The sequence below is a fragment of the Hirundo rustica genome, chromosome Z (genome assembly GCF_015227805.2).
Source record: "Hirundo rustica isolate bHirRus1 chromosome Z, bHirRus1.pri.v3, whole genome shotgun sequence".
Classification (NCBI taxonomy): Eukaryota; Metazoa; Chordata; class Aves; order Passeriformes; family Hirundinidae; genus Hirundo; species Hirundo rustica.
The window spans coordinates 82,081,568-82,094,523 of record NC_053488.1 but is presented as its reverse complement, the minus strand read 5'-3'; the positions used below and the strand labels follow the sequence as shown (position 1 = coordinate 82,094,523).

General features: G+C 42.1%; 1 protein-coding gene across 1 annotated transcript in view; it reads left to right on the top strand.

The window, feature by feature from the left end:
• Nucleotides 1-12: 12 nt before the first annotated feature.
• The window catches only part of MSH3 (mutS homolog 3), a 92,790-nt gene continuing 79,846 nt past the window's right edge, over nt 13-12,956 (top strand). The window contains exons 1-8 of the mRNA XM_058424111.1: nt 13-114; nt 2,285-2,408; nt 3,010-3,233; nt 5,545-5,757; nt 7,079-7,195; nt 7,952-8,071; nt 8,583-8,726; nt 9,721-9,887. Coding sequence (XP_058280094.1) covers nt 13-114; nt 2,285-2,408; nt 3,010-3,233; nt 5,545-5,757; nt 7,079-7,195; nt 7,952-8,071; nt 8,583-8,726; nt 9,721-9,887 — 1,211 coding nt within the window. The remainder of the gene's footprint in view (nt 115-2,284; nt 2,409-3,009; nt 3,234-5,544; nt 5,758-7,078; nt 7,196-7,951; nt 8,072-8,582; nt 8,727-9,720; nt 9,888-12,956) is intronic.

Below are 12,956 nucleotides of genomic sequence, written 5' to 3'. Positions count from 1 at the left end.
CGAGGCCCGGCCATGCCGCGGGGCCGGCGGGGCGGCGGGGCCGCGCGGCAGCTGGTGCTGAGCAGGTTCTTCGGGGCGGCGGCGAGCGGCGGTGAACGCAGTCCCCGCAACACGGTGCGCGGGGTGGGCGGGGCGGGAACGAACAGCCCGCTATCCCGGTATCCATCCCAGTATCCCTCTTCGGGGCACGGACACTGCGGGACATAGCCCCAGGGCCGCCGCAGCCCGGGCTGCGAGGTCCCGGCTGTAGCATCTGTGTGACGGAGGGCACTGGTACCCAGGCACTCGGGGAGCAGCCTGGCAGGAGGGGCGCGTCGCTGCTGGACAGGATCCGGGGGAGGCCACAGAGAGGATTTGGGCTCTAGAGCATCTCTGTGCTGGGCACAGACTGCGGGAGCTGGGCCTGGTCAGGCTGCAGAAGGGAAGGCTGAGAGGGGATCCCATCAATCCATACCAACATCTCCAAGGGGTGCCAGAGGATGGGGCCAGGCTCTGTTCAATGGTGCCAGGGCCAGGATGAGGAGCAGTGGCCATCAAAGAAACCACAGCGAGTTCCACCCCAGCAGGAGGAGGAACTTCTCTGCGTGGAGGGGCAGAGCCCTGGAAGGGCTGCCCAGGGAGGGCCTGGAGTGTCCCTGTGCGGAGACATCCCAACCCCAGCTGGACACGTTCCTGTGTCACTGTCACAGGGGACCCTGCCTGGGCAGGGCTTGGGCTGGGTGAGCTCCAGAAGTTCTTTATAATCCTAAAAATTCTGTGATTCTGTAATTTTGTGATTCTGTGATTCTGTGATGCAGGATGTTCATGTTTTGGAGAAGCTGGATCTTGGCATGCGTTTGGTGACCTGGGCAAGTCTAGTGTGTCGGTCCATGTCATTGGGGCTTCACTCCAGCGTTGAAGCCCTGTGCCTTCTAGTTTTGCAAAAGGTGGAATATGTTAAGATTATCATAAATCAGGATGTTCTCTGAAATTTGATCTTTGTGTAATTTGAGCCTCATCAGCAAGAAGTGAGATCTGAATGGGACAGGCAGCAGCTGCATCCCTTAGTTGAGTCCTGGAATTAGCAAGCTTTAAGGATGTAAATCAGGATGTTGGTGTACCTCCATGTATGCTTTCGAACTTGTCAAAGTGCTCGGGGTCCACATGTCCTGCAGCTGAACCCTGCTCATGCCAGTACAACTCACCCCTGGGCAGGTGCAGAGCTGGGCTGGGGTCACACAACCTGCATGGCAATGCCATCGTTCCTGACAGAGGGGCAGTGCTTGGGAAGCTACCAGCTCTGTCTTTCTGTAAAGAATGTAAATAATGGCAGGGTGAGAGCAGTGAGGTGTGGTGGAACACCCTGAGCACCCAGACCTGCCCGGCACTGATGGAACACCCAGTGTCTCTCTCCAGGGTATCACTCTTGGCTTGTGACACCCTGAGGAATGAATCCCATTTTTGGGCAGCTCTTACATGCAGTGAGCTGTGCTCCTGTCCCAGGTACTGGAGCTCGGGTGACTCGAGGTCTGAGTGCTGGTAGGTGCAAGGCCAAAAGAGCCTGCAGTGATGCAGATCCTCCCTGTGTCACCGCTGGAAAAAATGTGGCAGTGTCCCAGCAGTTGGATTTCATTCTGAGTTTGTATTTTCCAGTCTCCGTGTAGTTGCTGTTTCCAGCCCCTTGTGGCCCTGGAAGGGCATTTGCTTTTTCTACCTGTGACTCGTCCGCTGTTTTGCTTGCCTTTGGTCCAAATATATTTTTCTACCCTTGTAGAAAAAAATCTTCCTCATTAGTGTTTATTTGGTGGTATTTAACAGTGGACTTGAAAACTGCTACTGAGGTTGGCTGTGCTTATGTGGAGGTTTTGGGTTTAGTTGGTGAGGCTGGACTTCTGTTTAGTTCTAAGGAAATTGAAATTCCACGGTTAAACCATCTGAGATTATGATATGAAAGGTGGATGCAAGCTGCTGAAAGCACTTGTTGTGTGCTTCTGTGCAAAGTGTTTATGTTTTGTTGGACTTAAAAGTTATTTCTTCATATCTAGTCAAGCTCCTTGCAGATCAATGATGAAATGGCAAAATTGAGGAATTTTCTGTTTATGTAGTGTTCCAACTGCCTGTTTCAAAAGACGTCTGAGGAGCAGGATGCTCCAAGCTCCTCCAGCCTGGCCTTGAGCAGTGCCAGGGATGGGAGGTTGGATTATGCTGCATTAACTTCCTGTGAAGCTGCTGGTTGCATTATTCTCTTTCAGGGGACAGCAAACAGAAAAGGTAACTGAACTTACTAGTCTAATTTACATTTCAGGCTTCTGAATTTGTCCCAAAAAGGAGCACATCTACTGAAAGCAATGAACCCTGTGAAAAGAAGACCAAGGTGCGACAAATTACTCTGGAAGAGATCTGTATCCCACTGAAGACTCAGGATAAAAGTGAGTTGACTGTTAGCAAACCTTCAAGCATTGGCAGCCAGTAAATAAGTTTTTCATTGTCAACTGCTCTGTTGCCTCAGAAATGCCTGAGTTCCAGCTGGCTTTGAACAGAGCATTTAATAAGCTGATGCTGGTATGAAACCAGTGATAAAAAGTTCATTACATTTCAGTAGAAGGGATTAGCCTCTTAAGTTTCAAAGTGGAATGGTATTACATTTGTTGGTGTGATGCTTTGAAGTATCACTAGGACACTCTCGTGAGGCAGTATTGTCTGCTGAAAGAAAATTTGTTTGATTCCCAGTATTCTTAGCTAACTTTACGTCTGTGCAGTTGTCAGTCCAAAGAATATTGATGCATCTCTTCCCACATAGAAAGAAGCATGCAAATGAGGAATATTGGTTTTCCAGAGAAGTTAAGCCAGTTTAAGTACATGATTCTGTCAAGCTGGCAGAAATACTGCGGTGGGAGAGGACTAGGAACATAAGGAAGAGAGACATGGAGCAAAATGCTTGTGTTCTGTGCTTACTGATGTTCTTCTAATAGACATTCTCTTTTAGAAAATAAGTTGCTAATATGTTTTTGTTGTGACTTCTCATCGAAGAAGAACCTCAGAAGTGTGAAAAGTCCCGTATCTGTTTGCAAACTCTGGACAGGCTGAGAGAGTTCTGCAGTGATTCAAACCAGCAGTGTACCAGAGTCTGGGAGGACGGCTTTAAGGAGAAAGAATCTCTGAGTTTGGAAAAATGTCCCAGTATTACTGGGAGGAGCTCAGAATTAAAGAATCCTCTTCCATCTTGGGACACTGGCCCAAAGGTTGCACAGAAGGTATGCAGAGCTTTGGCCCTGTGGTGTGTGTAGATTACTTCTTATGAGTTAAAGCAGCAAGCTTCCTTTAGTTCTCCTGTGCTCTGACGTGGAATGGTGCAGCAGAACCCCACAAACCTGTGTTTGTGTACTGATGTTTTTCTGAAGCTCTTTGCATGGTGGGGCAGGATGGCTGTTCTGGCTCCTCAGTGATACCATTGAACAACAGCATCATGAGGGAACAGAAACCCTGTCGGTGTCACCTGTGCCTGTGTGGGAGGCTCTAACACCCTAATAACATGTGTTCAAAGAGGCACTTTGCTCAGCTTGCTTTCAGTGCCACCAGTTTTGATGTGGGCTCTCAAACTTCTAACAGGCTTTCTTTGCAAAAATATTGTGTAGGGTTATCACTGAGATGTGTCTTATTCTAGTTGCTGGTAAATGTAACTAGTAAAGGTATTGCTGCTTTTTCATCTGCAGAAGATAAGGGTAGCTCACATGAAAAATTGTCATTGTGATATGTATGGTGCAAATCAAGAGACTTGAGTGGACTAATAGTGTTTTTCTTCCTCTTTACTTACTGGGTTAGTTAATATTAGTTAATTGGGGGGTTGGTCGTCAGCCTGCTCAGTTTGACATATTCAGGTCCTAGAATGCATCTCATGGCTTACTGTAGTAGCTGCTCTTCAATGGAGTTCTACATCTGTCTTTTTATGGGAAGAAGCTTATATGAAAAGCTCTGCAGCTGATTTTAACCTTCCCTGTTTGGGGGCTGTGACCTTCTGGTGGAGGTGTCTGCTTTGTGTGAATGTGGGGTCCAAATGCTGAAGTGAGCAGGTTGTGGCAAGAGAATTCTGTTGAGGTCAGGGATTGAGGTTATGAAGAGAATCCAGAAGTGAGTTGGAGAACCCAGAAAACTGATTCCAGGGCTGTCATGCCTTCCTTGGAAAGGGTCCTTTTAGCTGGTTTGTGTCTTGCTTTTTACTTAGTAACCTTCCTCCAGCTGCCAACTTATGACCATCTCAGCAAGCCAACTTTTGTGTTTTTTACTCCTTTTGCCTTGTTTCATGCCCCTGTTTCACATAGTTTGTCACAATAATTTCCTGTAAAATGAGACAAGGTCACCCTGTTTGGCTGGCACAGACCTTGGACCAAAGACCGGTGAGTCTGTGGGTTGAGGATTTTGCAGCAGAGACATCTGAGTTTCTGAGGCTACCCAAGTTCTGGGTACAGTGCAGCTTTATTTGTGCTGAGCTGGGTTCTCTTGCTTAATGGTGTGCAGCTGTGGGGCTTTTGCAGTTATAGCTGAGTGCTGGTTTTCCCGGTTGTTCTCTGGCTGCACTCTTTGTACGTTCCCATGACCCAAAGTATATGATTTAAACTATCTCACAGTGTTTTTTTCTGGATTACCATTGTTGCTAAACAGTCTGTTCACTTTGTTTCTTGTAGTCTGTATGGGGCCCTTGGTAGAAATGGAAGTTTTTTGGATTTATTTGCAGATACAGAATTTATACCACAACCTGATCAATTGTGTTATGAATAGTCATATGCTTTAAAAAATTCTGGAGGGTGTTGTCTCTGTATTTTTTTAACCAGTATTATCTTGTGATGTAAGTGAGGGGAAACTTTTCTGTAAGTAAAACACTTTTCCAGCATTTTTCTCTGCATTTCTGAACCCATCACTCTGCTGACAATACAGAGCAACACAGTGTGATAGAGCTGAAGTTGCTTGGCAAGAGTAGGCTGCATAATGCCATTGTAAGTGATAAACTTCAGACAGAGTGGGCTCAAAGCTTTTCACATTTAAGGTTTTAGAAACTGTACTGTAGATATTCAGTGTTTAAGTTATTCTGAGAGGTTTGCTGAACTTAGGGAGGAATTGCAGACTGCAGAAGGAGTACAGTTTTTGTGGCTGAGACAGGGAACCAAGACTCAAATTGGTTTATTTCTTGATTTTCTTTATTTTCTGTGGATTTTTGGAACATCATTAATCTCTTTATGCTGGAGTTTCTCACCTGTAAACTGGAGCACTAATTAATCCTTATTTCAATATATGGCCAGTTAGACTTTCCAGTCTTTGCAGCTTGCATTGTCTTGGTCTGTGCTTTGAGAGCATATGATACAATAGGGTTCTTCGACTTTCATGGCTTTTAAGTTACTATTCATTACAAATACAGTGTGTTCTGTATATCCTGCTTCAATAATTGTGCTGTAGCTTGGGGGCTCTTCACTGCAGGAACAATCTTTAGCTCTGTGGTCAGTGCAAGCCAAGGAGGGGGCAGTTGATTTGCTTGATGATTCCTAATTACACTTTTCCATCTTTTATTTACAGGAGGAGTTACAATGTAATCTTAGTCAATTTTCTGCATCTCTTAAGTCCTATGAAAATTCTCAAAATTCTTCAGATACAAATCTTAATAAAAGAACAAAAAGCATTTACACTCCACTAGAACTCCAATTCATAGAAATGAAGAAAAAGTATAAAGATGCTGTTTTGTGTGTGGAATGTGGATACAAATACCGGTTCTTTGGACAAGATGCAGAGGTAATTTTTTCTAAGATCATGGAAAGGTACTTGGATTATGCTGCTGTCATCCTAGGTCTGTGGCCAGTTCTGGAAGGGGAACTTCTTTGGGGCATAAGTTTTAAGGGATATTTTGTTTTGTTACTTGAAGTCAGGATGAAAAATCTCTGCATGCTGGAGTTCAAGACTATCCATTATGCACACATTTTTTTGTCAAAATGGCATTTATTATTTTGTAATCACATGATAGTGCTTGCTCTCTTGTGCTGAGAATTTAAGGTGAGTTCCTAGAATAATTTTTTGTCAGAGTTAAAGTTGAAAAACTTTCAGAGGTGAACTGTATATCATGGCTTAAAACTCTATAATATATATCCAATATATAACTGTAATGTATGACATTAGGAATCTTTTAGATTGAAAGGCAGTGGAGCAAGTGATGTTAAAAAAGGTGAATGTGTCAGGTATAGCCTGGGTGCATGTCTGGACGTGGCACCTACACATGGCAGATCTGTAGGAACTGGAAAGGACTGTAGAACAAACATAGATTTAAAGTGATCGTTCATAAAGGGTTTCATAATGTTTTTCCTTATGATTTGTCCCAAAGTCGTTGCTTCCAGCCTTTGTTTGGTGCTATTTCCATGCTTGAGACCAGTGAGAAATGTTGCTTGGTTACTGGGAATTCATTTTCCCCATCATATTTGTGCTGTGTAATTTGTCTGCTCATTTGCTGGTGTACTTAGTCCAGAAATAGAAATACGCTGTTCAGCTAGATGGGTCAGTGTCTGCCTGCAGGTCCTGCCTAATACCACATTTGGTCAGTGAACACCTGCATTTTTGCTAAGGGGCAAAAAAGCAATGCGAAACACACATGATAAGGCCACATTTTAGAAAGTGTTGTTACTCTTTTTTATTAAGTATTTAGTTTCTGCTGCTGTTCACTATTGTTTTTTCAGTATTTTAGTTGATTGGCTGGGTTAATCCCATCTTTATCACCACAAACTGAATACTTCCATTCCTGCTGTGTTTTTAGTGGTGTGAAAATCATTTGACCTTTTGCTGAGCTGTTTTTCAGACCCTGTGTGTGCAGTGTGGGTGGTTTACCTCATAGGGGTAAAGATCAAGGTGCAACCTTAAAACCTGACACCCCAGCCTGTGATAGTGAATCCCCTGTTCATGGCTATGCCGGGACAGGAAGGTGGAGGGGCCCCTTCAGGGTTTCTCCTGGAATGTTTTCCCTTTGTCATTGAGCTTTTAATTGTAGTTGTGCATCACTGTTGTCTTAGAGATAAGCTCCTAACCTTCTTAGATTACTTTGTGACCCGTTGGCTGACTCTTGTTGCAGATTGCAGCTAAAGAGCTGAACATTTACTGTCACCTGGATCACAACTTCATGACTGCCAGCATCCCCAGCCACCGGCTCTTCATCCACGTGCGCCGCCTCGTAGCCAAGGGACACAAGGTTACCCCTGACTCCTGCTAATTGAGTACAGACCAGCGCTGAGAGAACTTGCACTGCTTGTACCAGAACCTGGTTTCAGCTGAGAAGAGGGCAGCTCGTTATCCTGCAGTAGAAATGGCCACCTTCCCTTTGTTTCAATTTCTGCTGAGGGTGTCACGAACCATTAGCAGATTCAGAGAAGTATCTGCATTTTTCAGGAACAATTTTTTGATTGTGGTAACAGTTCCGAAACAATTATTTTTCTTACTGTTTCCATATCAAGTTTTTGCATTTAATAAGGAGATATGTACATATTCTCTCTGTGTTTAATTATTCCTCACATCCTTGTTTTGCTTATCCCAGCCCACTTTTTTTCCCTTTGTTCCTTCCTGTTCTGGATCCCTGTAATTCTGTGGTTTCTGGTGATAACCTCTTTTTCTGCTTCCTTTTCTAAGAAAAGGACTTGTTGATTCTAAATTGGATACAAGCAACCATTCTCTAATGAGCAGGGACGTCTACCTAAATTGTTTCAAAATAGGACGAGAAGCACAGGTACAGAAGCTGAGAGGGCGGTCAGGAGTAGGAAAAAGGTCAGGAAAAGCAGTGCCTTATAATCTCATTAGTAGGACTGATGTGAGAGCCCTTTCTGCTGCTGATGTATTCCAGCTTGAATTATGCATTTGTTGTTTGGACATCTTAAAAGATAATGCAGAATAATAAAAAAACCCCAATTTATTACCAGAGATCTAACTTAATTTCTTGTTTATCTGCATGTAGGTTGGAGTAATAAAACAAATGGAAACTGCAGCACTGAAAGCTGCTGGAGAAAATAAAAGCTCTGTCTTCACCCGTAAACTGACTGCCCTCTACACTAAGTCTACACTTATTGGAGAAGATATCCTTTTCAAATAAACTTGGGTTCAGACTAACCTTTGGGAGCCTTGATTCTAGTGTTATCACCAGGATGGATCACAAGCTGCTAGTGGATGACATAAGAGTGGCAGCAGGAAATAAAATTCCTTTATGTTGTGGTAAAACATCTTGCTATCTTTACAAACAGTTTAATATCCTCAGGGCTGTAGGTTTGCTTTGTTTACTGTAGTTGCTTTCTGAAGTCATGGAATGGACTTACCAAATCTGCAGTGTCCTGCAGGTCTTTCCTAGAAAATGTTAAAATGAGAGAGGAACATCTTTTAAACAATGAATTTAATTTCTTCCATTTTTTCTTTTCCTCTATCCTTTCTTATCTACCTCATGTTTTTAATTTAATTTCTCAAACAAACTTACTAGATAGCAGAAGCTGAAAAGATTGTTAGATTAATGTTTGAGAGTGCAAGACTTAGATCTGGAAAGAGCTGTGAATGGTCCACCCAAATCTGTGTACTATTTTTTTGAACATTTGTTACATGTCAACCCTTTGTTGAAGCTGGATGATTCTGTAGATGTTGAAGAGGTAACAGCAGATGTCCCTGATAACTATCTCCTCTGTATCTGTGAAAATGGAGACAACCTGAAAGACAGGAAGAAAGGTGACATTGTTACAGGCATTATGGTGAGTTAGTTTCTCAGGAGTCAGTATTTTTGGGTCTGCTGGGTTGTTTTGTTGTGTGTTTTGTTTTTTTTCTGGGGAGGTGGGTGGCTACCTTGTTAAATTCATGACTATTCTATCTTTTAGATTTTATTTTGTGTGGGAGTAGGAATTGATTTTTTTTTTTTTCCAAAAAAGAGGCACTTTAGGTAAGATATCTATGTGTGAACTGTTATGGCTTTATATTTGAAAACTGCAGAAAAGGTATGGAGTTAATAGTCAAGCATTTATCAGACCGGTTTTGCTGTTGTTTCACTTGAAAATGTTAATATGTTAACCAAATATATTAGGGGAATTATTAGTTCAGATGCTTTACAAATTTGAATGTTTAAACATTTTTAGGGTCAGTATTTTAAAGCTTGTAAGTACTTTTTTCCTCTACAAAATGCCATTCTTTGGAGGAGGAGACTTAGGAATTTTTACCACTTACACTTCAGATTTATATTGTCTTTTATGGTGAAGATTAAACCCAGTCCTGTTTAACCAGCAAAACAGTAATAACTGAAGCTCAGTCAGCTGGTAATGAATTAATTAAAAAGTATCTTGATTATGTCTCTGTTTGAATAGAGACAGTGGCTGCTGGGAGTGAACAACAAAAGCAAGTGTTCAAATTCCAGTTGGAATTACATGTGCATTTCATAGACTTCAGTTAATAGATTTATCTGGTATTAAAAATTGAATAGTGTTGGACTGGTAACAGCAAGAGCACATTTACATTTGTAACGTATTGTTGCCATTTACCAAGACAAAGTTTGTTAGTGTTTTGAAGTTACTGTTGTATCATGGGTTTGAACAAAAAGCACGTTCAGGTTTTTTGATCTACCACTTTCACTCTGTGTGGGGGTGCTGTATAATTTTACACCAGACTTTCTTTCTGGTTAACAGTTTGAGCCACTGAAGCAGTCCCTGAAAATGTGAGCATTCAGTGGATGTATGTGTATATATTTTTATTTGGCAGGCGATCCAGCCAACTACAGGAGAAGTAATTTTTGACAGTTTTCGGGACTGTGCTTCCCGCTCGGAGTTGGAGAGTCGGGTTCTGCGTCTGCAGCCCGTTGAAATAATTCTTCCATCTAGGCTGTCAGATCAATCTGAAAAGCTCATCCACAGTATAACCACCATGAGGTGAGTTCCGTCGGGGGTTTGTTGTTTGGGGTTCTCGTCCCCAGAGCCACTGGTGCAGCTGAGATCCAGAAGCAGGTATGGATGTGTAGTTCTGTCGTGGCCCTTTTCAGAGTAGCTGTGGTTGGCTGTTGGGTGCAGAACTTCCCAAATTCCACTGAGTTCTGGGCACTTGCTCCCAAGTTGTATTTAGACTGAAGCTCATGGCTTCTGTCTCTGGGCTTAAATCTGATAGATTTATGCAGTAAAGTGACAATTGTCATTGTCAGTATCCTGCCACCACACTCACTATCACAAGATCTGCTGTAATAGTTCCCAAGCTCATGCACTTAACCTTTCAGATCTAAAGAGCTGTTAATGTGGCTTTTTTTCCCTGTTTGTCATAGTTTTGAGGTCTCTAAAATACATGAGGCTTCCTTTTCTATTAATGTAGATAGGTGTAGAAAACCTTTGCAGCTGGTATTCATCCTGGTTGTCCTATTACACCATCTTGGAGTTGGGTGCAGACCTGTGAGTATTTTGACTGATCATCTCTTTGCTTTGAGTTCTCTTGGCATATCTTGAGAGGAAATTTGTTACCTGTTTCCTGTATCAGTTTTGCTGTGTAGTAAAGCCAGAGTAGGATGTAATTTTTAGGGTGATAGATGAAGGATGAAGCAGCATTCTGAACAGAGGGCATAAAATCTAGCAGATGCAATTTTTTTTGAGAAGTGTCAGTTTTTCACTGTTTCTTTTTAACCATGCAGTTTTGGGCTGTAGAGAGCTAGTTTAGAGCTTGACATTTCAATTTTGAAGAAAATAGTCATTCTGGTGTGAATTTGGGTGAGTGGTTGTGATTTTTTTTTCCTTTTTCTTTGTGTTTTTTTTGGTTGTTTGGCACAGTTGAGAATGTTAATGAGTGACTTCTTGTTTTTATGAAGACAAAATAAGCTACCCATTAGCTGATTTTGTGAACAGGGATTAGTTTGTAGTTTTTTCACCTTTCTGGTAATTTGTCAGGCAGCTTTCCAGCCCAAATGTCCTTAATTATGTGAGAGTGACAAAAATAGAGCACGTTATTGCAATACATCTCAGTAGCCTTAATTTATAAACAATTCTTCATGAATATTTTTTCTTGTACCAGAGATTAAACCACTAGAGGGCCCTGAAGTATTTCATAGTAATTTAAGTGGTTTCAAGATGCTGCTTTCTTGTGCTTTTAATTAAGTTCTTTTAGTTTCTTTTGTACAGCAGTAATTTCATTTTAATGCATATTGAGATGTCTGTAGTATTCAGGTTTGGTTATTGGTCCAGTACCTGGTGATTTCATCCTTTACCAGTCTTTTCTAAGATCTCTTGCTGAGAAGTATAAAGTTCAATAATTTTTTGAAGATCTTTCTAACTAAAACAATGGGAACTAGATCTTGTGGTTCAAGAAGGCTTTTCATCTCTTTGTAGGTTGGTGATTCAGCGGAAGACCGCTGAGATGATGAAAAAAGGGTAAAGATGGGAGAGAAAAAGGAGGGGAGGGGAGGAAAGGGGAGGGAAGAGGTTTTTCAACTCCTGTGTTGTGTAAGAATTGCAGCAGGGGTGATTTGGTGTTGGATGTTGCTTATTAGAGCTTGGTACTAAGTGAGCAAGATGATGTGGCCAGCACAAAGACTGTGCTTATGGTTACCAAAAGAATGAAATAAAATGTTGAGCTAAGGTAAAGCACTGCAGCTTTATGAGAGGAGCCCTAAGTTGGCTCAGTGCCCCATTACACTGACAAGAGTTGAAAGTCTCATTTTTTTCTTTTTTTTCTTTTTTTCTTTATTCTGGAGTGGATTTAATGACTAGAAAATACTATTCAAGCATGCTGAGCTGGGCACCCGTGAAGAGCCCTCCCTCAAAAGTAACTCAAAAGTAAAGCTTATATCAAAAGTAGATTACAAAAACTGGTTCAGGACAAGTTGTTCTGGTGGGTACTGTGCTGTTCCCAAACTGTTACTAACATCTGTTTGCAAGTGCTGACCCACCTGGAGCAAAACCTTTTTATGGTTTTAGTTTCCTTCTTTCTAGAAAACAAAGAAAAAGTCTTGCCTTCAGAAAAGACTTCTATTTTTTCTGAAGAACACAGTGTTTTGTACTCCAAGTTCTTTCTAGTCAAGGGTGAGAACCCACCCTTCTTAACATGATGGCTGCTTTAAAACCTGGCCTGCACTGGTCTCCTGACATTGTCTTTGAGGCTCCCTTGGGATATTTTTGCTCCTCTCATATTGCCCCTTCCTTGTTTCATTGAAAAATTCAGTGCATCTTCGGAGTGTTCAGTTGTTCCTTTTTTTTCCGTTTGCCCTCTTTTTGCAATGTTTCATTCTGTAGCATTCTTGGACACCCTGTGAAAACACGCTGATCACAAGTAACTTTTAATCCAAGGCATTTCTCCCAGGTCTGCACTGTTTCGTTTGGGCTGCAGGTAGTCTGTAGCTTGTTGCCCTGTGATAACTCTAAGGTTCTGAATATGGGTTTTGGTTTTCTGCTCTTTCCTGAGTGCTGCAGTAGTCTTTGGCTTGGAGTTGGTTCCCTGGAATTCCCTTCTCTTTCAGACCCATTGAGAACCAAATGCATCCTCCCTCTCCAGGCATGACGGAATGCCTCAAGTAGCTGAACCTCCATCATTATGTTCAACACAAGCCTTTTTAATTTGTGTTTCAGGACCTCTGCAAATATAATTTCAAGCTCTTTCTGCTAAGTGCAGTGCTAATAGCCCTCTGGTTTAGCAGTGCATTCTTCTTTTAACTGTACTGGTTGAGGTCTCTGCAGGTTTGTTCCTCTCCAGTTTCTGTCATGGTCTCTTAGAGAGCACTGTAGTGGATTTATTACATTTTGTCAATGATGCTTTTCAGTGCTAATTGCTCTCATGGACAGAGTTATGGATTTAATGTCATCAGTCAAGTAGAAACTCAGCTGGAATGAACTTTGACTTGTAACTGTGTAAAAATGCTTTTAATTTTGTGGGTCTTTATATGTGACTGCCGCTTACTCAGATCAGAGGATGAATTCATATAGTTAATGTTGAGGATTTTTTTTTTTTTTTTCTGTGAAGGCATTTGC